Here is a 25,309-nt window from a genome sequence, read left to right on the forward strand (position 1 = left end):
CTGGAAAACAACTAAAGCAAAAAGGGCTGGGCAGTGGCTCAAGTGGTAGCAGGCGGGGGCCCTGAGTTCAAATCCCAGTACCATGCACACACATTAAAAAAAAAAAAGGAGGATGTTAGTGAGAGGAAGGTCCTGAACTCATTACCAGGTTCCCGGATTCAAGGCTTCTGCCTGGAAGGGTCTGAGGCCATCTCACTCATTACGGGGTCTTGTGACATGGTGCTTGTTCCCTGTAACTTTGGGGGGAAGCTGTTGATCAAAAGATCAGGCATTCTGAAGTCCCGTGGGACAGTCAGGAGCCGAGGGGTGACGGCTGGAGATGCCGGGGAAAGGAGCGTGCAGTGCAGCTTGCCTTGCTTAGCGCAGTGCTTAGATTGACAGTTTTAGCTCCTGCGTGGGGCTTGAGGTCACCAAGTATTAGCTTGCATTGTAGTCCTCGTGTCACCTGTCCCTGGGCTAACCTGCCTGAGAATGACTTAGGGGCTTCAGGATTGAGGAGCAGGTGTGACAAAAGTTAGCTCAACCCTGGTCAGCACTCAATATCATCAAGAAATGCTGAAACACTGAATCAGCTATAATTATGTCACACCACGCCTGTTTTGTGCCTGAAATACAACAGACACGCCGTGGACGGCTGGTGCCTCCCCTGCTTTTCAAGGCTAGACACTCTCTGCACACCGTCCTCTCCCCAGTAGTCTGGGGCCCTCGGGTGTCGACAAATAGCTCAAGAGTGTAGACAGTTCGAACTCAGAGCCTTGCGCTTGTCAGGCAGGTGCTGTTACCACTGGGGCACGTCCCCGGTCCTTTTCACTTTAGTTGTTTATCAAATAGGGTCTTACGTTTGTGTCCCAGGCGGCCTGGACTTGCCTATGCCTCCTGTGTAGCTGGGGTGACACGTGTGCACCACTGCACCCAGCTTTTATTGGCTGAGATGAGGTCTCATGAACTTTTTTGATCAGGCTGGCCTCAAACCTTGATCCTCCCAATCGCCACCTCCTGAGCAGCTAGGATTACAGGTGTGTGAGCCCAGCTCCAGGTTTGTACACAAATCTTTACGTGCATCCATCCTTCATTCCCTAAAATATTGTTTAGGAAGTGGAATTATTGAACCAACTTTTAGGAATTCTAGAAGTCTTAATGAATTTTGACAAATTTCTCCACAGAAAGATAACTTTTGCTTAAAATATCCCAAGCATCAACTGAGAGCTTTGTTTGGTTGGTTTTGGTACTGGGGTTTGAACTCAGGGCCTGCACCTCGAGTCACTCCGCCAGCCCTTTTTTTGTAATGGGTTTTTTAGAGATAGGGTCGCACGAACTGTTTGCCTGGACCGCGATCTTCCTGAGCTCTGCCTCCTGAGTAGCTGGGATTACAGGCGTGAGCCACCAGCGCCTGACTTGCACCTACTTTTAATTAAAAGTCAACTTTATCAGACTTTTTCTGCAAGTTTTAGTTCATTTACTTTCTAGTTCTACAAATCTGTGGCAGGCGGAAACACGTGCAATTTTTAATCAGAAGCCTGTTAGAAAGCCCACCAGCCTGTTCCGTAATGACTGTCACTGTCAGTGAAGTTTCCAGGGAAGAAACGAGAGAAGACATTGAGTTGTTTAGGTCACCGCACAGCTGCACACGCTCAAGAGTAATGAGAGCCCGACCGTCCCGGGACACGAGAGGCCAAAAGCGGTGCTCACAGCTTGCTCAGGGCCCGTGCGCCTCCGTGTTCAAGCCGCGATGACGGGCCAGGCGGAGTCAGGTCCTTTCTGAGCGCTGGAGCAGATGGGCCCTCGTTTTGGGAGCGTCTCTCGGGAACAGCGGGTGTGGGAGGCCTGGGACCCTTGCTGCGGGGACAGGCTCCTGCCCCTCGTTGCTGCCCAGAGGCCTCCTGGGCCAGCCCCTGCATGGGCAGCCGCTTCCCAGTGTCAATTCGTTGTGAGTTTCGCTCTGCTGGTCCCACCAGCGCGGTGTCCCCTCCTCGGACACTGGCTGGCCCCCTGACATCCTTCTTTGAAGCTGAGCACGTGGGAATGTGGAGACGTCCCCGGCTGCACGCACATTGTAGCTTCGGAAAGGGGAAGATGAAGTTAGCTAGGCAGACGGAGACCAGTGAGAAGAAACGCTTTTAGGGTTTGAAACAGTGACGACTGACATTTTGTTATCTTTGATTCCCTGTAAGAGATTTTAAATATCTTGAGCTTAAAGTTAGGAAAAGTCCAGATCACACACGGCTGAAACAAAAAGTCCTCTAGCTAGACTACTCCAGTTACTGTAACAAATGACTCTGCTTCCTGGTCACCACGATGTGAGCACTCTGCTCCCCGATGCCCTCCCCGCCATGACAGACCAAACCCCCCGAAACCTCATCCTTTCTGTGTCTGCTTATTTCCCTCAGCGTAATGTCCTCCAGGCCCATCCATGTCGTGGCTGATGGCAAGATCTTGTTCTTTTTATGGCCAGAATAATATCCCATCATATACACATGTTCCACCTCCAAAACTAAAACCTCTGAGCCAAAGACACCCTTCCTTCCCTTAAGTTGTTTCTGTCAGGCATTTTGGTCACAGCAACAAGAAATGTAACTAATTCACCAGAGAAGGACTTAAAGATCATCCCATAGTCCCTGTCCTCACAAGCCTACTGCTACAGTGAACAAAAAGAACAAAGGAACTAGACAAGACACAAGTGACAGTAACACAAAGGAAGGAAGCAGAAAGAGGAGACGGTGTCTGAGCTGAGCCTTAAAGGATTCTGGTGAAGGGAACAGCTTTCCAGGCTGAGGGAACAGCACAGACAAGACTCTGTGCATGTCATGTGACTTGGGAGTCACAGCCACTGCAGCTTTGTCCAGCATGAAGTGTGTGGGAGGGAATTGTCTAGGGACTTCAGTCTAGAAACATGTGCTGACTGGGACCACTTAAAACTTACGAAATGCTTCTTTCTGAAATTTTCCATTGAATGTTTCAGGCTGCGTTTGGCCATAACCGACTGAAAATGTAGAAAGCAAAATGGTGGATAAGGGGCAGGAAGGATGACAGTCATGGAGTGCTTCGTGCATAAGAAGTTGTCAGACATTTCTAGAGTCTGTAAGACAATGAGGCGTCCCATCCCCCCTGACGTCCTTTGGGATGTCCCCTCTAACGTGCCCTCCTCCCGTCTCACAGTGCTCGGCGGAGTGTGGGGCTGGGGTGCGGACCCGCTCGGTCGTGTGCATGACAAACCACGTCAGCAGCCTGCCCCTGGAGGGCTGTGGGAACAACCGGCCAGCGGAGGACACCCCGTGTGACAATGGGCCCTGCACGGGCAAGGTGGAGTGGTTTGCTGGGAGCTGGAGCCAGGTTAGTAGCCACAACTGGATGTGTCTGTCTGTCCCTCGCAAGAGGCAGCGTAAGAGTGGGGCTAGGAACCACGACTTGGGGCAGGTGTCCCCCCTGCCTCCAGCTGTGCCACCAGCCACCCGTTGTGAGCCTGGTGACGCTCTGGGCACCCCATTCGGTCAGCAGCGGTCAGGGAGCGCCTCCTGCACACTCACTTAAGCACTTGGGCGAAGTCGGGGAGCTTGTTGTCGGGCTTGGTTTCCTGGTCTAGAAAATGCTGGCAGTCACGGCACCTTTTGGGGTTGTTTTAGCAGAAATGACATAATTAAGAAGCACGGAAAAGTGCCTGGCACACAGGACACGCAGGAAGTCACCGCTGGCCACCGCTGCTTCTGGCGTTCTTGCTGGTGACAAAGCCACTTTGTCTGCACTTGATGGAGTCCAAACTGGAATTTCAAAGGCTGGCGTGGCGTACTGGTATAAAGAACAGATGCTGCTGACGCCTTTAATAAAATAGCCTAATTAATTGATGAATTAATTTTCCTCATCTTCCAACATTGGCTGTGAACCCCTAGGAAAAACGTGAGCCGTTCCCTCACGCGGTTAGAATTCCTCCCAGGGTTCGAGTCCCCGGCCCACCTAGTGTGTCGCTCCCAGGGCCGCTGCCTCTCCGAAGACCTCTTGGCTGGTGACTGGGACACACGTTATCAGGACCCCTGGCTCCATAGTGAATCTTGTTTTTAAGTAGCTTTCAAAACAGACCTTGAAAACAATGGACTGCCTAGTCCTTGTAAACTGACAGGAGCCATTTGGAAAATAATTTGGTAATAAAAGTCCATAAACCATAAAAGTGTGCGTTTGCCCGCTCCCAGTCAGCGCCCTCCCGGGGGTTCGTTTAAAGGAAAACGAGCTTTTTCAGCAGATGGTGGTCACAGCAGGATGGTTGGGGATATTTATTAAAGCTTGTCATAGCTCAGTAGAACAGAATGTGACAATCAGCAAACCACCAGGGGTAAAAGCTGCCTGTGACACAGTGGTGAAAGACCTCGAAAACATGACCTGTGAACCCAGCCACTCAAAATAGAGTTTTCGTGTAAACAGCCCGGGAAAAGGTTTTCTTCTCTTCATTGTTGTTGGTTTTTTGTTTCTTTGAGACAGGTCTTGCTATTGTAGCCCAGGCTCGTCTCAAACACACCATCCTCCTGCCTCTGCCTCCCAAGTGCTGGGATTACAGGGATGTGCCACCAGGCCTGGACCAAATTTTCTTCAGTGGTCTTAGAATACAGTCTGTAAAACACAGAAAATTCAGAAAGGAAGAGAATTCAAGTAAGCATCAAAGTTAGGCACTTTGATAACTGGTCCCAGCTCCACTTCTCTGACCTGGGGCAGGAAACCTGACATCTCCGAGGCTGTTTCCTCACGTAAATATGAGAAGAATAACAGCCTCCTTAGGATAATATGGGGTTTCATAGGTGCATCACATACAGTGTGTCACCCATTGCTGGTGACAAGGGAAGTGCTTACTAAATATTAGCTCCTTTCTCTCCAGATTTATTAACTTTTTTTTTTCTGCCAGGTATTTTGTGCCTTTGCCCTTGGCTAAGCCCAAAGAGGCTGGACTTCCTGCCCAGAGCCATGGCAGGGCTGAGTACTCAGAGTTCTTGGCTAAGAGACCAGGGTGACCAGGTACCAAAGTGCACCAAACCCCCAACCCCAGGCCAGTGTGTCCAGAGCACAGGGTTTGGGGAAGGGTAGCTTTGAACAAGATTTTTTTCAATCTCATTCAATAATCAAGAGGCGAGTGTAGATAAAACAATTATGCTAGCCATCCACGGACACCAAGGCAGTGGGTGGGGCCTGTGGGAAACTGTAGTGTCATCATAACCGTCCCACACAGTACAGAAAAGCAAGACCACCGGGCTCACATGTCACCTGAGCTCAGAAAGGCGGTGGGAGCTGGATGCAGGGCCTTCTCTGCATGCAGGCCTCCATTGGCCTCAGGTAGATGCTCAGAGAACTGAAAGTGGAGTGAACCCTGGCAAAGGCACCTTTCTTTCTGCTGAGGTTAAAAACAAGGTATCAGTTACCCTGTGGTCCAGAAGGGTCAGAACGTAACCTAGTGCGGATTGGGCTTTGGTTACACAGCCAAACTTTGGAATTTGACATCATCCTTCTCTGCTCCCCAAAAGAGATAGATCGGGCTGGTCTCACAGAAGATAAGTCTCAGGCATTTATAAAAATAAATGTTCCTTCTGACAATTTGAGAATTAGAATGACCAGCCTGGGGTTAGTGATCGGGGCAGGGTGGACACAGGGCCCACACTTTCCCTGGGTCTTTGCACGTGTCCTTGAGGGAAGTGGTGAGCTTTGGTGTCAGTTTAGTGGCTATTCCGAGGCTTGTGGAAAAAGCCAACCTGAGAAAAATGAGACCTAGGTCCAGAGAGAGGCAGAGACGAGGTTTCCACCAACAAAGGAAGACATTGAGGGCTGGTGATGTAGCTCGGTGGCAGAGCACCTGCCCAGAGTGCACAAGCCCTGGGTTTGTCCTCAGCCCTGCAAAAAATTAAGTGAATAAATAAATAAAGAAGAAGAAGAGGGAAGACATTCGTTTTCTGCTGCTCTCAGATCCCTGGGTCCCAGCTAAGACAGCGTCAGCCTTAGGAAGTCCACTCCTACCTGTTTATTCCACTAGCATCTGGACCACCCTGGCCTCCAATCAGTGACCCAACCAAATCCTGCCAGCAGGAAGCCACCGGGTCAGGGCAGAACTGTGCCTGACCACCCACTCCTCACCGGGGTGTTGATCCCTATTAAATGTAACCTTTTGTCTTCTGTGCTTTTTCTCCATGAATTACATTTTTTAGCAGTTTACTTTTATATTTTTATTTATTTATTTAAAGTTCCAATATTTTATTAAAATAACATATTTAGCCACAGTTAATCATGAGTACATTAACCCCACATACACACACCCTGGGACACACAGCACAACACAGTAGTGATTTCATGGTAATCAGCAGAAGTATTTCAAAGTCAAGTTTGCAACTCAGAACTAGACCTTGGACAAATTCTGACTAAGAAAAGAAACATAAAGCTCTCAAACAGAATTCTTTTATCTTTCCCAAAATACGAGCTGGTGCACCACCCACCTGACATGACTGTGGGTTTCACATTCCCTATGTCTCATTTATAAGTACCTACTTTTATAAATAAATTCACATTTTTTCATTCCACTTAATGTTCCTTTTCAGCTTCACAGAGCAACCAGTAAGTAAAACTGTCAAGGACAGTCACGACATACACTCTCACAGCAAGAGAAAATACTTGAAAATATGCAGAGATGTGTCTAGAATATTTTACTTTAAAAAGAGAGACTCAAAAGATGCAAGGCCAAGATGCATATTTTTTCTTTTTGAGGGAAATTTTAGGCATATCCCTGTCTGCATCCTTCATGACACCTGTTCACAACCTTCTTAAAAAGCAAAAAATGCATCTTGTCAAATGGATAATTTAGACTGGCTGGCTTATCAGGTGGATGTGGTCACTGCTTTTAACTTACTGTGTGGTTGAGGAAGAGATTGTGCTGGCAGCAAAAGGAGCTTCAGTTCTGCCCACTCCTGTGCTTGAATTATTTGTCTTAACTACAGCCTAATGTCTCTGCAGGGAGCTTTTAAAAACTGCATGGGTCACATTTTACCAATACTCGAATTACTCTATCATCTGATCTCTCATTGTTGATTTTCACTCAGTACATCTTTGCTAATGTCTTAATTTCCAAACCTTCCATGTTTTTCAAGGTATGCCTTTTGTATTCAGGACTCTGTTTGCCTTTGTTTGTTACTATCTGCAAGTCTGTTTTTTAAGAGTTAAATTTTAGCCATTTATGTTTACTGTAATCACTTATGTTTGAACTGTTACTATTGTCTTTTTTTCCCCTTTGGCAGTACTGGGGTTTGAACTCAGGACTTTGCACTTGTGAGAGTTACTCTGCCGGCTCTTTTTACATTGGTTAACTTTGAGATAATGTCTTGCTTTATCCCCAGGCCATCCTGGACCATGACCCTCTAATTTGTGATTCCCCCTATAGCTGGGGATGACAGGCATCACCCATGCCAGACATTGGTCCAGAGAGGTCTCAAAAACTATTTATTCAGGCTGGCCTTGAATCTCAGTCCTCCCAGTCTCCTCCCAATTAGTAGGATTACAGGCTTGAGACACTGTGCCTGGCTGCTTTTTCACACATTTATATTGCTCAGAGTCTCTTTTTTATTAGCATATTTTACTTTCACAAAATAGTAGCTTCATTATGACATTTTATATAGGTATATAAAGTACTTTGGTTCCCCCCACCCCCATACCCTCTCTTGTCCCCTCTCCCACTGGTCCTTTTCTCTTCCCAAATAGTCCCTCTTCTGCTTCCAAGTCTTTCTTTTTTTTTAAATCCAGATTCCATATATGAGAGAAAACATGTGATATTTGTCTTTCTGAACCTGGCTTATTTTGCTCAACATGGTGGTCTCCACTTCCCTCCATTTTCCTGCAAATGACACAATTTCATCTTTATGTGTATTTGTACCACATTTTCTTTATCTACCCATCTATGGCTGGGCGCCTACGCTGATCCCATAGCTTGGCTGACATGAATAGTGTCACTAGGAATGCAGGTGAGCAGGTGTCTCCATCGTTGCTGACTTACACTCCCTCAGGTCTACACCCAGAAATGGTACGGCAGGATCATAAGGTAGTTCTCTTTTTATTTTTTGAGGACCCTCCATACTGATTTCCACAGTGGCTGCTCTAATTTCCATTCCACCGACAGCATGGGTTCCTTCTCCCCCGCACCTCCGAATCCTCACAGCATTTGTTGTTGTTCATTTCCTTGGTGATAGCCATTCAGTCAGGCTCTTCTAATTCCATTTTCCCCCTAACATTTTGGAAGTGATTTTGGAAATCACCTTTTGGGGAAAAAGTGATCATTTTTCCCCCTCTAGTAACAACACTTAAATTTTTAGTGCAAAGTTTTAAACTTTTAATTTTTATCAGGATTAAATTATGAATAACCACATCCTCCCCTAAAAGGAAAGAGGAGAAAACAGAAGCTTATTTTTTGTTTTCACCTCCATTCCCTCCATCTCCAGTCCTTCCCAAACACATTAACTTCATCTGAAGTTAGAGTCAATCTAATGCTAATTAATTTTCTAGAAAATACTGGTTTTCTTTTTAAGTAGCTCTCTCTCCCCCAAAGGTTATTTTTAACTGAAGTGAAGTCATACGCCATAAGAGCTGCTCTTTTGGCATACACAATCCAGCAAGTTTTACTATGTTCATAAAATTGTGCGGCCATCACCACTAGCCCAGAACACTTTCATCACCCTAAAAGGGGACCTGTATCCATTATTAGCAATGACTTTCACCAGAGTCCTTGCCAACTGTTGCTTTTATGGCCTATGTGTTCTTGGCTTTTTTTTTTTTTCTTTTTTTTCAAATTGCTGGAGCTCTAACCCAGTAAGTCCTTCAGACAGGGGCTGTAAGGGTGATTATGGTGAGCCCTTGGTATCTAAAAATGGCCTCACCTTCCCCTTTCACATGCATGTCCTGCTAGTGGCAGGTGCCATGCCGCTTCCTCTTCCTTGGCACAGTCAGGCCAGCCTGACTGCACCTGTCAGTCACTCGGTTGATTGCTCATTGACCCAAGGCCCCTCCTCACCCTCATACCCACCACCCACCTAGCCAAAGGCGCCTCAGCCCTTCTGTCTTCGCTAGGGGTCCTCCTCGGGTGGGTCCTCCTTCAGTTTAATCTGTCTTTCACTGTTCAAGGACTCCCCAGGATTTCTGGCCCACTGAGGATAAGCAGACTTCACTGCTGTCACATTCCATCTCAGGAGCACACAGATCCCACACACACACACCATAGGCAGCCACTTGTTCCCACAGTCTGCCATGAGAGACTTCAGGCTGAGATCGAGCTTGACAGCCAGCCATGCTGCCAGGCCTTCGGTACAGAGGTAAAAACCCACAGCGCTATGGGGTCTGCTGAGCCCCTCACCTTGCCAATGAGACCAGAGACCTGGGGTGGCACAGTGGCTCAACCAAAGACATAGGGCTACCCAGTGACACTGTCCCGATCACAATCCCTGTCTCCTGACTGCATCCCAGGTTCCATCCCTGCCCCTCAGCCCCATACACCTTGTTCCCTCCACAGGGTGCTCACACCACATCCTGGCCTCTCCCCTGCTTCCAGTTCTCCCACTGTTGACAGAAACTTTTAAAAAGAAAAAAATGTGAACACAATCCAAATCAGTTCATAAACCATCAGGGGACGAGGGGGAGCCTAGGGAAAACAGAGAGGGAGGTCTGTCTTCTGGATGCTACAAAGAAGAAGAAAAAAGACACCCTGCAGAATGTGCTGGTGGTGATAGCTTCTGGCCACCCTGTGACCACCCTGTGGGACAAAGGCATTCTCTGTCGATTTGGGGTTTTCTTTTCTGCAGGCAGGTGCTTTTCTTTCTCCCATTTTTATTTGATCTTGTGGCTTCAGGCAGACAGGAAAGCTGATATTAAGCGTTTGACTTTAGACCCTGTGACAGGCTTTTCTGAGCAGTAGTAGATTCTTTGGAGTCAATGAAAGTCTACAGAAAACAGCTTTAAAATCTTGTAATCAGAAAAGTACTAAGAGGAGAAAAACATGAACAAAAACCTTTTACAAAGTAATATATTTTAGTAACTAGGATCATCTGTGAGCAAACATCCTGTTTGTATAAGCTAACAAATTGCACCAAGCTGTATCATTGTCATCTACTCAGTCCCTGTGGACACTGCCACATGTGTGAGCATAGCCCCCATGCCAGGAAGCAAGAGAAGTGAACACCATGGCGGAGTTCCTGCAGGCCAGCCTGTTGGAAAGGGAGGGTTAACCACAGGGGACAGTGTCCTAAGTCCAGGATCTTCTCAGTTTGTGTGTTCCTAGAATCCTAGTTTAGCTCTTTGTCCCCAAATGTGCACCTCTGAGAAGTGACAGATTCTACTGGACAGAAGCATCCAAGCTAACTGGCTGGCCGTCCCTGTAGGGAGCTTAAGGGAGCCTGTTTCACTCTCAGTGCAGAAGGCAATGCTGCCTCAGAGACTCTGACAACCCAACTCTCCATTCTCGGGACAGAAGTGCTAGAAAAATGGAAATTCATATGCAGCATCTCCTCCAGAAACATTGTCAGCTTCCCTGGGTTCTTCCTTGCTAGATTGGTGGCAGAATTGATGATGCCCCCCAATGTCAGGACGGTTCTGGTCCCCATTCCATCACGTGACCCTGTGTCTCTGCTTCTCTCTCAGTGTTCCATCGAGTGTGGCAGTGGGGCGCAACAGAGGGAGGTGATCTGTGTGAGGAAGAGCGCAGACACCTTTGAGGTGCTGGACCCCTCGGAGTGCTCCTTCCTGGAGAGACCCCCCAGCCAGCAACCCTGCCACCTCAAGCCTTGTGGAGCCAAGTGGTTTAGCACCGAGTGGAGCATGGTAAGGCACCGAGCCATTCATAGAGAGTGCCTCAGTGTCCTGCGTCTGCGGGCCTCCCACAGGCACCTGTGTGCCAGGCCCTGGCCCCAGCCTGAGAGTGGATTACAGATCACCTTATCAGTCCCGTCACTGCAGGGGTGTCCCCTTGGCAGAAACCTGACGTTTGCATGAGCTGCTTTCTGCAAGGCAGTGGTCGTAAAGCAGGAACTCACAAGCTTTTGGGTGCACAGAATTATTGGGGATCTTGTTTGAAAAGACTGACCCTGGGCCCATCCTGGCCAAAGATTTTGCCTACTTAACAAGCAGAACTCGGGCCTTAGACTGCTTTCTGAGAAAGCCTGCTGCAGAGACGATCATTGAAAGGATTCAAGGATGCCGTTCGAAGTAGTCTGTTGCAGCAAACTTATGAATTACCTTTAAAAAGTTACTTCCCAGCTTCATGCACTGAAGGAGCTAGAGACAACCAGGAAGCTGGCAATAAAGGGCCTTCCTGTCACCCACAATGTGACAGGTTTGAAATACCACTTCCCGCTAAAAGGAGCCAGGGAGCCTTAGAGACACGCGGGCTCCTGATCTGAGGTGGTGTGTATAAGTTAGACGGGAAGATTCTTTTTTTGGTGGAACTAGGGCCCTTGCACTTGCAGTAGGTGGCAGTGGGTGGCCAGGCAGCAAGGAACTTCTCAGAGTCAGCTGAGCTCAAGTCCAAAGGCCTCAAGAGGCCACTTCTAGAGACTCTGCTGGCCACTGAGGGACCAGGCATTTCAGACATTAATAAGAGCAATAGCTACAACAGAGTGAATGAAGCCATTGTGTCTTAAGCCCATCCATTTACAATATAAAAGCATAGCAGATCTCTCAGAAACTGGGGAGACGACAATATCAGCATTTTCAACCCCACGTGGACTAAGAGATTGGGACCTTACAGGTACATGCCCAGGACAAAGATGGCCACACACTTCTGTGGATCAAATCTGCCCAACAATACTTCTAGATCCAACCAACCATTGACAGGAAAAACAGAACAGGGGAACATGCCAAGCTGCACCTGGGGTGCAGTCAGCAAAACCCAGGCATGGGAAAGCCACAAGACAAATGATTCAGTTCTTTTATCTAAAAAAAATATTTTTGGGGTCGTAGTGGGGTTTGAACTCAGGGCCTCATGCCTGGTAGGCAGGTGCTCTACCACTTGAGCCACACTGTCAGTCTTTTTTTTTTTTTTTTTTTGCTTTAGTTCTTTTTGGATAGGGTCTTGCTTTTTTTGGTAGGGGGAAGGCAAGGCCAACCTCAGATCATGATCTTCCTACCTACAGCCTCCTATATGCTGGGATTACAGGCATGCACCACTGCACCCAGCTATCAAAAAATTTTTAAGCCAGACATGCTTGGGCATGCTTGTAATCCCAGCATTCAGGAGACTGAGGCAGGCAGGAAGAAGTTTGAGTCCAGCCTAGGCCACATAGTGAAACCCTGTCTTGAAAAACCAAGGACTGGGTATGTAGCTTAGTGATAGAGCACTTGCCTAGTATGCATAAGGCTCTCCTCACACCACAAAGAGAAAAAAAGCTTCACGTTCAACGGGAAAGAGACGATGGAGAGAAAACCTGCAGGTTGAGGTATAAAAGACACCAACCAGATCTGCAATGTGAGATCTGATGTAGATCCTGATTTTCAAAGGCGAAAACCATCTTACAATCACGAGGTTTGTAAAATGAGTGCGAACAGGAACAGTAAATGTGTGTTTCAAGACAATGCAGAGCTGTTATAAATTTTTAGGGGTAGCAATGGCATTGTGGTGAGTTTTAAGGGTCCTTGTTTTTCAGAGCTACAAACTGAAACATTGCGGAAGGAGCAATGTGACATCTCGATTGGGCTCTACACTGTATGAGCAGGGCTGGGGGGTACAGACGGGTCACAGCGTCCCTGAGCTGCTGGCTATTGAAGCTGCTCCATCGGGGCACGGGAGTCTGCTTCAAGTCTACCTCGTTTGTGGAGATGTTTCAAATTTCCCGTGTCTTCCCTCTCTGGTGACTTCTTCCCTTTCTTGCCACACAGTGCTCCAAGAGCTGCCAGGGTGGCTTCCGAGTCCGGGAAGTGAGGTGTCTGTCAGATGACATGACCCTGAGTCATCTCTGTGACCCTCAGCTGAAACCGGAAGAGAGAGAGTCTTGTAACCCTCAGGACTGTGTCCCTGAAGTTGGTAAGTAGGGTTCCTGTGTTAGAGACCAAATGGGCTTGTCATAAGCTCTGTTGGGTTCTCCAGTGTGGAGATGCCAGGCCTACCCAGGTCTCCTTGTGGCCTTGTGCACAGTCCTGGAGGTTAGGGGTCAAGGTTCTTTTGATATTATCAGTTTCATTAGGAGAGATGACTCTTCATAGCATGGATGACTGTCCAAGCCACTCAAGAAAGACAGACTTCAGTGTGAATTGATTAAAATGATGATAATGCAGTCACAGATTCGTTTCTGACATCCATCCATAAGGTCAGAGTAGTCAGATGTCAACGTTTGTGCATGCAAACCAGTGTCAGCTTGTCCCTGAAGGGTGACCCTGTGACCTCAGAGGCAGCTGGCTGAGAGGGGAGGAAGGAGAGAGACCAAGAGTGGCAAGAGACAGAGATGGAGCGTCCATCCAGAGGAGAAAGGACACCATAACTAGCCTGTAGAAGGGGGAGAGCACAGCAGGGCCACCAGGCCACACTGCAGTTCAGAAGTCCCCAACCTGTCACCCTGAGCCAGGAAGGTACAGTGAGCTGTAGCGAAGTCAGAGCCTCTGGTGGGCTGTGTTCATGAGGAAGGGCCCAGTCCTGGTGGTCAGCAAACCAAGGAAGCTGCCTTGAACGTGGACTGGGCAGAGAAGGAAGATGCTGGATGCTGCAGGAGTCTACTCAGAATACACTTCCGGCTCGCTCAGGACTGGCTCGGAACAGAATGGGGCTCAGGCTCCTGAGTACAATCCTTCATGATCTCCTGGGCTCCAATAGCCTCCTTGTCACGCCAAATCAGAGGATTCACTACACTGACCTACATCCTTCTCATCCCAGGGCATTTGTGCCAGTTACAGAGTAGGAGCTGTCATCAAGAGCTCCTGATGTGCCCGCCATGCCTGACCTACAAGTAATCATTATGGGAGGAATTATTCCTGGTAGCAACCAAAAAATAAAAAGTACATTCCACAGGAGAAAATTAATAAAATGTGTATAAGAGCTGTATAGAAAAATAAGCAAAGTATAAAACTAAGACCACTGTGCTACAGAATATAAGATGAAACATGATCCAGGTGCTGGTGACTCATGCCTGTAATCCCAGCTACTCAGGAGGCAGAGATCAGGAGGATCGTGGTTCCAGGCCAACCTGGGCAAATAGATCACGAGACCCCCATCTCAAAAAAAAACCAACACACACACAAAAAAAGGGCTTTTGGAGTAGCTCAAGTGGTTGAGTGCCTGCCTAGCAAGCATGAGGCCCTGAGTTCCAACCCCACTACTGCCAAAAAAAAAAAAAAGGAAACATGAATGGGCAAAAAAACTTAACATTATAAAGCTAATAAGTTTCTGAGCAGAGCTTACCTTATGTGCTCATCAGCTTTCTGTTTCTGTAATGAAATATCCGAGGCAGGCTAACATTCTAAAGAAAAAAGGTTTATATCTATAATCCAGCATCAAGACTCTATCTCAAAAACAAAATAAAAACAAACAAAGGGGCTGGGGGCATAACTCAAGTGGTAGAGCACTTTCCCAGCATGCCGTAGGCTCTGGATTCAATCCCCAGTGCCACAAAAGAAAAGAAAAAAGGTTTATTTTGTGCACACTTTGGAGTTTCTGGAATGTGGTCCTAGCATGAGCTCCGTTCTAGCGATGGCCTTTCTGATGACAAAAGCCTGAGGCAACACAGGGCAAGAGACAGAGGACACACATCTACATCCGTGACTCCGGTCTCGGTCCTGCACGAGGATTCAATCGCGGGAATGCCACTCTGATGACTTTCTCGACACCTAGTCACTTTCCAAGGCCCCTCCTGTCAGCAGCACGGCACTCTTGTGTGCGCTTGGGGACAGACGGTATCCAAGCCATACAGATTCCTGCGCCTTCCTGTGTCGGTGCTGATACAGGCAGAGACAGACACACCGACGCTGCACTGCAGAGTTCTGAAGCAGGCTCTTCGTACCAGAAGCATCAGCTGTGATAAAGATCGGGAAAGGAGCGACCTCCTTCGTATTGAGACAATCAAAACCCTGTTCTCAAAAACACCTCAAGTCTTGCATGAAATTAAGCCGCATACAAATAACACAACGACGCCCAGTGGAAATGAACGAGCCCGTCGCTTGCAGCAAAATGGATGGAGCTGGAGGACAGCACCACGTGTTCAGGCTCAGATGCAGAAGCTAAGAACATTGACCCGGATGTAGGATGGGAGGCCCAGGGGCTGGGAAGGCGGGGAGGGAGGATAAAGGGAGGCTGGATTTGGTCAGGGCAGGCGATTCCATGTATGGAGCTATCACCCATCAGTATGTCCAAAAATAAAAATGAAAGGTAAAAATATCCCAACAAAAAATACACTATAAAATGTAGAAAAAAAATATGTATCTTTGAGTTGTTTAAAGACTTCAAAAGCTTACCCCAAATCCAGAGCTTTTGTTGGTGGCTGTGAGGCCCTACTACTTTAAAAACTGTTCTCCTGAGGACACTGGGCACCGCAGCCCAAGGTGGGAGGAAGGAAGGGAAGAGGAAGAGAAGAGACTAGGAAAGACGGTGAGAAAATATTTGAAGCACGTCTTAGGAAAACGTGTTTCAATCAGTGTCAACGACAATGTCAGCCAAGAGGCTGAGGGGTCAATACCGATAGGATTTCCACAGCCCGTGTTCACTGGTGACGCCACCCAGGTGGAACTTAAATTTGGGCCACCAGTTGTTCCGTGCATTGTTTAAGGTTGTGCGATAATGCAGCGTCAAAAAGAAAAGTTGTGTATATGCAGTTGCCTGCTCGTCTCAGGCACACAGACAAGAAAAGGAGAGACAGATTGTCACATCCTTCCTTGGCACCGACCATGTAGGTTTCTAAGAGAGAAATGACTGCAGAAGGAATCGTAGCTCTGAAGGCCTGTCAGAGGCTTTCCAAGTAATAAGACGTGAGGTGAGGTTTTGTTACCACTCTGACTGGCTTGTCTATATTTATCTATGGTCTTTTCGGGAAGGAAATTGTTTAGCTTCCAATTATATAAGATTCAATTAAGGGAGGGAGTTGAAATGACAAGATTAGCAAAATAGAAATGTCGACAAACTTTGGTATTCTTTGATAAGCTTCAAAATTATGCCGTCAAAACTAGAGTTATGCAGAGTGGTGGCGCACACCTGTAATCCCAGCTACTCAGGAGGCAGAGGTAGGAGCATCACAGTCTGAGGCTGGCAGGGCAAAAGTGCAAAACCCTATGTGGAAAGACAGAATTACAAAATCATCTTACAACTGATAGCATCTTAGAATGAAATAAATGCCATTCTAGTAAACAAGGAATTAAACCCCTAATACACACAGAGCTCTCTCAAATTAACTTCACAAAAAAGGCAAGCAATTCACTTCTACAAAGAACAAGGGATACAGACAGATCTACCAAAAGAGGCTGAAAAGAAATGCTCAAACCAGTAGTAAATAGAAGTGCAAATTCAAAAAGAATAGAAGTCCATATTTTTCCATTAAATTAGAAAAATGATTTAAGTTAGACAATATTCAGTGTTGACAAAGTTATAAGGGAAAGGTCACGCTCCAACTTGTCCTTGGTGTGACCTTTTGGGAGAGCACTGTCACCATCTGTCAAGGACACAGTGCTCGTTTGCATGGACTCAGTCATTCCACTTCTGGGAATTTATGCTAAAGATATGTTTTCCAAAATGTACAAATCCCCCTGTGCTCAAAGAACGGGTCTCAGTAAACTGCACAGATGAATAAATGAGGAGGGGCTGGAAGTGTAGCTCAGTGGTAGAGTCGTGCTTAGCAAACGTGAAGCATGGCTTTGACCCCCAGCACCCAATAAGTAACGTGATATAGCATGTGAGATATGATATGATATGACATGATATGATATGATACGACATGATATGATATGATATGATATGACGTGATATAGTTTCTTGGCATTCACAAAAATTGAAAGCCATTACACGTCCATCAACAAAAAGAAATGATTAGCTAAATTACATTATAACACTTGTGCTCTGGAAAAGACTGGTACACGCTGTGAATCAAAATGTAGCTAGGGCTGAGAACACAGCTCAAGTGGTGGAGCGCTCGCCTAGCAAGTGGGAGGCCCTGAGTTCAAACTCCAGCACCACCAAAAAAAACGTCTCTCTCTATATTTGCAAGTAGTGTAAAATAAAGCAAGCAGCTGATATGCATATTGTCAATCCTTTCCCAAATTAATCTGTCCACTCAAACAACATTAGTCAAAATCCACACAGGGTTTTCCACAGAAAAATCTGATAAACTGAGTGTGAAGTTTATTTAGAAGAACATGAGCAATGAACCAAGACCTGCCAGGACAGGGGTTTTTTTGCTGTTGTTTTTGTTTTCTTGTGGTACTGGATTTTGAACTCAAGGCCTTCACCTTGAGCCACTCCACCAGCCCTTTTTTGTGATGAGTATTTTCAAGACAGGGTCTCATGAACTACTTGCCTGAGCTGGCTTCGAACCTCCTGATCTCTGCCTCCTGAGTAGCTAGGATGACAGGCGTGAGCCACCGGCACCTGGCTCCAGGACAGTTTTGATAGTGAAAAATGTTGGGGGCTTATCTACCATTTATCAAAGTAGGCTGGCACCGGAGAAGCCAATAAACTAGCAGGACAGAATAGAGAGTCCAAAAAAAAAAATCACTTGCCTCGTGTGTGGAGTTAGCATTGTGAATCTGAGGGGAAATACGAGCTGTGAAGTGATCACGAGACAATACATTTGCAAAAAACAGTGAAACTGATTTTGTAACACACACACACACCAGTGGGTTGGGCAAATAAATGCCATGATTTAAACTTTTAGAAGAGACTATGAGGGAGCTTATTTTTTAATTCAGAGTAGGGAAGAATTTCTTAATGAAAAACCAAAATTCCTCATATACTAACAAAAATGCTTTAAAAAAAAAAAGAAGTACAGAAGGTAAAATAGGTCCTGACTGGTTGTGAGTACACTGGGAGGGTGAAGGAGGGAGCTTATGGTGGGTGTGTTTTATATTCATATGTGAAAGCAGAACAGTGAAACCTGTTGAAATTGCTCTAAGAAGGGAGGAGGAGGAATGAAGGAGAGCATGGAGAGTAACTCTAAGATACATTGTAAGCACATTTGTAAATGTCACAATGTACCACAAAGGAAAATATAACAATGTCAGTTACATTAAGATATTAAGTCTCTGCTTATCAAACACTACCACAGGCTTGGAGAAGACACTTGTAACACAGCAATTCAGAAAGATTTGGTCCTATTACGTGAAAAGAGTTTCCATGAATCTTTAAAAAAAAAACTTAGCTAAATAGAAAATAGGCAAAGATAGGAAAAGTGCTCACAGAAAAGGAAACCTGAGTGACAACTGTGTCTGTGTGATGGCAGGCTCAGCCTTGCGTGGAGATGTTTACATTTACTAGTTCAGAAAAAAAAATGTAACATGGCCAAAAAAAAAAAAAATGGAGCTGTGTGCTCTTCGCCAAGCGGAATCCGAACAGTGCCACTAGCGGAGAAAGTGAAGGGATCATATTTGAAAAGTGACAGCAGGATTGGGACAAAACCGCTTAACGGTTACAATAGAAAAGAAAATTACAAACTACTTAAGTGTCTATCAGTGGAAAATGGACAAATAAATTGTAGAACATATCTGCCAGGATATGCTATCCAAAAATGAAAATGAACTAGGCAGATCATTCATTAAATAGGAATGAATTGCTTAAATTCAGTGTTGAACAGGTGGCCAAGGAAGGCATGCAGTATGTACCTGGTTTTTTTTGTTTGGTTTTTTTTTTTTTTTGGCAGTACTGGGTTTTGAACTCAGGGTCTCACGCTTGCTAAGCAGGTGCTCTGCCACTTGAGCCCCTCCGGCAGTCATTGTAACATTTAAAGAAAGCCAGGGAAGCTCTGAGCACACGCCCACACCTCCCGTGGCAGTCCAGGATGAAAAGCCAGGTCCATCGCCCTTTCTCTTCCCGCTGGTGCAGCCGCCCCTTGGGCTCAGAGGCTTCTCTGTTCTCTCCTCTGCAGACGAACACTGCAAGGACAAGTTCTACAACTGCAACGTCGTGGTGCAGGCACGCCTCTGTGTCTACACCTACTACAAGACGGCCTGCTGCGCCTCCTGCACCCGGGTGGCCAGCAGGCACACGGGCTTCCTGGGGAGCCGATAACTAACGCCAGCCTGGTCGGTAGGGCACCTGCCCCCGGGGGACTGGAAGCAGTGTGCCTGGCTGACTGCTGCCCCACCAGGGGGACCCAGGCCCAGCCTGCCAACTTAGTCACCACCCCTGCCTTCTGAAGTACCACATGGCCCCAGGAGCCTTGTACCCAAGATGTTAGAAAGCCACAGTCAGTCCTTTAAACACGGCTATGTACTGATCACCCCATCCTTGGACCTGGCACCTGCTAACGGTGCTCTGTGCACACCAAGCAGTGGGACATGGCTGTAGCTCTCAGCCCAACTCCTGTCTGCTACTTTCCAAGTCAACAGATGGCCAAGTGACCGAGTGCTGCCAGGTCCCTGGTGCTACCAGCCTGTCCAAATCAAGCACCCCTGGAAAGTCAGAGGGGGCAGCCCCCCACTGCCCAATCCCAGAGCCCCACTAAGCCTTGCTGAGACACGCCCAGCCTTCTGTTACCTCCGCCCAGCTGTGCCTTTCTGTTTTCATTCTCAAGACAGTAGGTGGGACTGTTTCCCTGCCTCGGGACACAAATATCTCACACCAACGGGGTGCTTTGGTGTTGAGCAGGTGTATCCGTAGGTATGAGCTCATCAGCAGTCACGATAGCCCAGAGCGGGGGCAGGGGATGAATTGCGAACCCACTTCACTGACAAGGACACTGAGGCTCAACTCAGGTAGTTGACCTGCCATTCAGAGGCAGAGCTAAGTGTCTTCCCTAGTTGCCAGAGCACAAGGCTCACCTCTGCCGTAACCAGCCTGGGGCCTCGAACTGAAGGATCAGTGGCTTCATTTCTGACCGGGAAGCTGAGAAGTTTCCCATTTGGTGAACAAAGCCTAGAATTCTTTCCTCTGCTCAGAGGTCAAGTCCTCACCCCCACTGCTCAGCTATTTCTCTGTTTCCATTTTTCTCTTCCACAGTCATAGACCCCTCCTGACAGGACTGTGCAGATTTGCCAAAGTCCATCTGCAAGGGAACTGTCCCATGTCGTGAGAAAGCCAGGCAGCTGGTTGCCTGACATTCTGGTTGCATTGCATGTGATCTGTCCCAGCGGCCACAGGCTTTCACGGGGCAGACCAAACTCCCGTGCTTTACCAAAATCTCTCCCAGTGGAAGGCCTTGGGCAGTTGGTCCCAGCAGGAGCTCCTCTGTGACACACAACCCTCGCTCGCCCCAGACTTGACCACCACAGTCTACACTCGTGCCACCAGCCTGGGAAGAGCTGTGAGCAGCCACCGCCTCCCCACCCCCTTTCCCTCCTCATTTCATCCAGACCTGGGGTGGGGGGCGTGCTTATTGAAAGATGAGCCATTGGAAAACCAATTGAGAGGAGTATTTGTTTTCTTTCATCCACTAAGAAAAATGTCAGGCTAAACCAATGGTAAGCTGGCAGATATTTTCTCTTCTTTTTGGTCCCGGCATGTTCCTCTTTTAAAGAAAGCCTGCATCCTTAGCAACTGCGTTCTTCCCATAATCCCTTTCACCTGAAACTCTCACAGTGTGACCATCATGCAGCCATGGAGCAAAATCACCAGCTGATCTGATAACACTCCATTGGGGTTCCACCAGCCTTGGCCTTCAGAAGCTCTATTTGGCTCTCTGTGGGTTTCCTTCCAGCTTCTCTTCCCAGGCAGCCCTAGGCCCTATGCTCCAAGCATCAACCCTTCCCCTCGATGCTCCCTTGAGTCCTGCCGAGGCCCACCCTGCCGTGCTGACCAAGCACAGAGACACCAGAGAAGCCGAGCCTGTGGATGGCTTCAGCCCAGTACCTGCTCTTTCCTTCTCGCCGCCGGCTTTTTGTCCAGTTGGGAGGTTTCCTTTATGCAGCTGCTCTCGGATCTTACTGAACAAGCCAGGCATGGGAAGGGTTACTTGGAAAAGGTTTCGTTTACATGCTGGAGGGCAGTGCATGGTTGATGGGTGGAAGAGAGGAAGGCTGGTTTTAGCTCAAATAAAGGAGAATGTTCTAACTATCAAAGCCACATAATAGAGAAGTGAGTCACCACATGGTAAGGGAGCTCTTGACCCTAAAGGGACTTCTCTGTCAGGTGTGTATGCGTAGGGGGACAGCCTGGTCCTTCCTGCCCAGGAATTCTCATGGCCAGGCTGGTTCATGACGGCTGTCTTGTGGTTCCTAATGTTACCTAGCACTACTTTAACATTACAGTGCTTGCCGGGCCAATGGCTCATGCCTGTAATCCTAGCTACTTGGGAGGCTGAGATCAGGAGGATTGAGGTTTGAGACCAGCCCAGACAAATAGTTCATGAGATCCTATCTCCACAATAACCAGAGCAAAATGAACTGAAGGTGTGACTCAAGTGATGGAGCAGCTGCTTTGCAAGCACAAAGCCCTGAGTTCAAAACCCCAGTCCCACCAAGAAAAGAAAAAGAAAAGAGACAATGATCCTCCCATGAGGATGGTCATATGACCGTCCTGCCAATTGTGGGGCTGTGGGACAAGTGGATCAGCCCCAAGTCTCTGGGGAGGAAAACTCCTCAGCTGAGGGACTGTCTTATTTCTCCCGACAGTCCGCCCTTCTCAGAGTTCATTCAACTTTGGAAGGTTCATCTAGATTGCTGGAACAGTGTTAATCAACTCATTTGTCTTGCTAATTTCTTAGCTTATTTCGGCACCTAAAAGCCCTGCTCCCTAGCACAACGGGGCAGGGCTGGGGGTGTCCAGTGGCCACTTTCCTGGGGAGGGATCTCGGAAGAGCCCAGTTCGTGAGGCTGTCTCCCTCTGGCAGCCCTTTCTCTCGTTGTCTGCCATCTTCTCCTCGGGTCCCTCCACATCCCCTTCGTGTGGAATGTGGAGTCGAAATTTATATTTTAATTCTGCTTTTTTTTTTCCTGGATTGCCTTAATCCCTACTCTGAATTTCAAAATTAGATAAAGTATTTTATGGCTTTCTCACACACAAAAAAATCAGCAAAGCTGCAAACACAGGAGAAGGTTGCTTTTTTCTTTCACTGGTTGGAAAAGGAAATTGTGCGTGCTGGCGCCAGGCAGAGGTCACGTGGTAATGCTGCCCATCCTGACCACGTGCAACTCTCCATAGAGAACACAGCAGGAGAAAGTCACCGCGCAACGAACCGCCCTGTAAACATGGCCACTAGAGGGCGACAGTTCCCGTGATCAAGCCCTGGCTGGGCCTGGGCTTCCAGGGCAGGTGGGAGACTGAGGGGAGCAGGGCTCGCCCCATCCTCAGGGAGCCAGGGTAGACAGGAGTGCTCAGAACGGTCCCCGTTGTTCTTTCGTCTTGCCTGTCTGGCCCAGGGTTTTGCTCTGTTTCCTCATTGCCTTGAGTGTGTATTGTCCACACATTCTCTTTCAACCTTCTTTCCTTTCAAAAGAGTGGCTTTATGAAGGAATGGAAAAGGAGAGGTTCTAACGGTTTATTGTCATCAAACGGTATGGAAGAGAGAGAAGCTCAGATGCTGCCATCCCTCTCCAAGCCAGTGTCTTTTTGTCATTAATACAGCCACTTTGGAGTTGGAATACCCATTTCCTAATGTGAAAGAAGACGTAAATTATAAGTGGCAAAAAAGAAACATGAGCTGGAGGAGTGGCTCAAGTAGTAGTGCTCTTGCCTAGCAAGCATGAGGCCCTGAGTTCAAACTCCATACTGCCAAAAAAAGAAAGAAACATGACATCCTCCATTAAGACAGGCTGCAGTGTCTCTACCAGCCAGCAGGTAAAGACCAACAGCAGATCCGTATGACTTAAACCGGGAAACAGATGCTTTCCCAATAATGTTTGTGAATGACGAGGTTGGAGAGTAATGACTTGGGTAACAGGTTCTGGATCTAAAAGGATCAAGGAGACTAGAATGAACACATACTAGCAATTCACTAGGACGCCACGTACAGCTCCACCTCTGGGTTAAAAAAAACTACACTAGTAAAAGGTGAAGGAGAGGTAAGCTTTTCAGTTAACTAAACTCGGTCTCAGCCAGGTGGGATGGAGCCATCAACAATGAACCAACCCCAAGCTGTTTAGGAATAGATGGGACAACACGGGCACAAGTCATACCACATTTTGCTTGGTGGAGACACGTTTTTTACACTAGGGACCATGGAGCATTCAGGTGGGAGTGTCCAGTGCAGAGCACTAGAGATGATAGAAGGGACCTCGTGAGGTGTCCAGGCTGGAAATGAGACTCACACACCATAAGAGCCACCCTAGGACCAGGAGGTCAAAGCTACAAGGAGGCAGAGCCAAGTTTCTGCAAGTTGGAGCTTTCAAGTTGGAGCCTTCTGAAGCACGAGGGAGTTTGGGGTAGGTGACAGCAGACACCGAGTGGCCATGTGTCCAGGATGTGGGAGAGGCATTGCCACATCTGTCTGGACTTGATGTGCAAGGTCATTTCCAAGTCTGGGCTTTGGTGCTTCCAAAAGCAGACAGCTTTAAGTGACTTACCTGGTCTGGCACAACAAGTGTGTGTTTCACTTCCATCCCATTCCTAACCTTTGCCACTAATGTCAGCCATTTAAAACTCACTGTTGCACCCTCCCCCAGCTCTTTGTGGCCTCTTATATCAGAGAAACCCTGGTGACTTGGTCAGGGCTGCTCTTTCTTGTCTTGTTTCACAGAGGGGTGTGTGGATAGGAGCATGGCTAGCTGCCTGCCCAGGGCCACCCACCTGGATGGAGGCAAAGCCATGCCTAGCCTGGGTCCCTTTACCCATCTGTCTTTCCCACTCATCCTGCTTCCCTAAACTTTTGCTGGTGCAAAGTAATTCTCCCCACCATCGCCTCCCTGTTCCTGATTCCATTCAGACTCCCATCGTGCTGTTGGAAAGTGACCACAAGAAGGTGGAAACTTCCAGCCATCTTCCTCAGCATCTTCCAGACGATGGGCCCCTGGCCTCAGTGAGAGGAAACCAACTCTGTTACATAAACCAACTCCCTGCAGACCCCCAGCTCCCCACCATCCAGTTGGACAGAAGGATATACTTTGTTATAACTTATTATTTTGTTCTTTGTAAATACAAGATGTTTATAGGAAATGTGTATTCCAAACTCTATCTGCAGAATGAGTCACTACACCAAAATAGTTCTATTATTTAGAGTATGTTAATTTTAAAGGGACCTAATAAGTATTTATTTACATATGCCATCCATATTTGTATAAAATCATTGACTCATACTAACCCAGCTTCCTGGAATGTCACTACACAGTGACGTCTTATTTGAAGTCCATTCTTACAAGTGTTTAACACACTGACTAACCAAGCTCCTTGGGGTTTAAGATGGAATAGAAGTGATCCTGCCTTTTGATGCACTCGGGAGCTGTCCCCCAGTACTGTGCCTGAACCGGGTTGCCACCTTTCTGTCTTAAATCTGGTATTTCCTCATATAATCTGCTCTGTCTACATCCCCAGACCTATGGAGAAGGACGTGCGACTTGTCAGAAACTTGTCTCACCTCTTCTCTGTGTTGGCCTGCCCTGGGAGCAGACCTGTGGGTTAGGCTGCCAGGGTCAGGGAGCAGCTTGGAGGCACAGGACAGCCTTCTCGCTCTGATGACACCTCCTTGGTCCCTGGGGCCAGGACCTCACTGTCCTGTGAGCACATAGCCAGAGTGAGAAACCCACTAGGTGGTCCATGGACCCCCTGTCTCCTTTGTAGTGTTAAATGATTACATAAGGAGGTGGAGGGTCAAAGGTGAATTATATGAGTAAATACGGTCTGTTTTCTCTTCAGCAAAATGACAACTATTTTTGTGTATGACTAATTTATTTTTATTGTAAAAATGCAATAAACTGGTTAAAAGAGCTGCTGTGTGAACAGGTTTGGATTTTCTCTGATCTTATTCATGCTGTAACCACATTTCTTCTTCAGAGGCTTGTCAGGCACTGGCTTCGGTGCTCCCCGGGGGGCTGGGCCAGATGAGAGCAGAGCCAGCCTGGAGAGGAAGAAATCCAGCCTGTAGCACCCATGCCTCCACCTTGACTGTGTTACAAAGCACGTGAGCAACTTGACCCTTCAGGCACATCTACAGCTTCCCAGGAGGGCACACGCATTGCTTTGAACCTCTGGGGGGGCTCTGCTGAGCAGAGGAGGCTGGGAGAGTCTGCTGGTTCATGTGGTTCCATCTCTCACTTGAATGAAACA

At 47.5% G+C, this 25,309-nt stretch overlaps 1 protein-coding gene across 2 annotated transcripts in view; it reads left to right on the forward strand.

Moving 5' to 3' along the window:
* The window catches only part of Thsd4 (thrombospondin type 1 domain containing 4), a 552,173-nt gene extending 527,072 nt beyond the window's left edge, over positions 1 to 25,101 (forward strand). The window contains exons 15-18 of one of the 2 annotated variants that reach the window (XM_074061754.1): positions 3,157 to 3,330; positions 10,636 to 10,815; positions 12,868 to 13,012; positions 19,041 to 25,101. In XM_074061754.1, coding sequence (XP_073917855.1) covers positions 3,157 to 3,330; positions 10,636 to 10,815; positions 12,868 to 13,012; positions 19,041 to 19,183 — 642 coding nt within the window. In that variant the 3' untranslated portion in view covers positions 19,184 to 25,101. The remainder of the gene's footprint in view (positions 1 to 3,156; positions 3,331 to 10,635; positions 10,816 to 12,867; positions 13,013 to 19,040) is intronic. The other variant, XM_074061755.1, reaches the window with a different exon arrangement.
* Positions 25,102 to 25,309: the final 208 nt, after the last annotated feature.

This window comes from Castor canadensis, chromosome 19 (assembly GCF_047511655.1).
Source record: "Castor canadensis chromosome 19, mCasCan1.hap1v2, whole genome shotgun sequence".
NCBI classification, from domain to species: domain Eukaryota; kingdom Metazoa; phylum Chordata; class Mammalia; order Rodentia; family Castoridae; genus Castor; species Castor canadensis.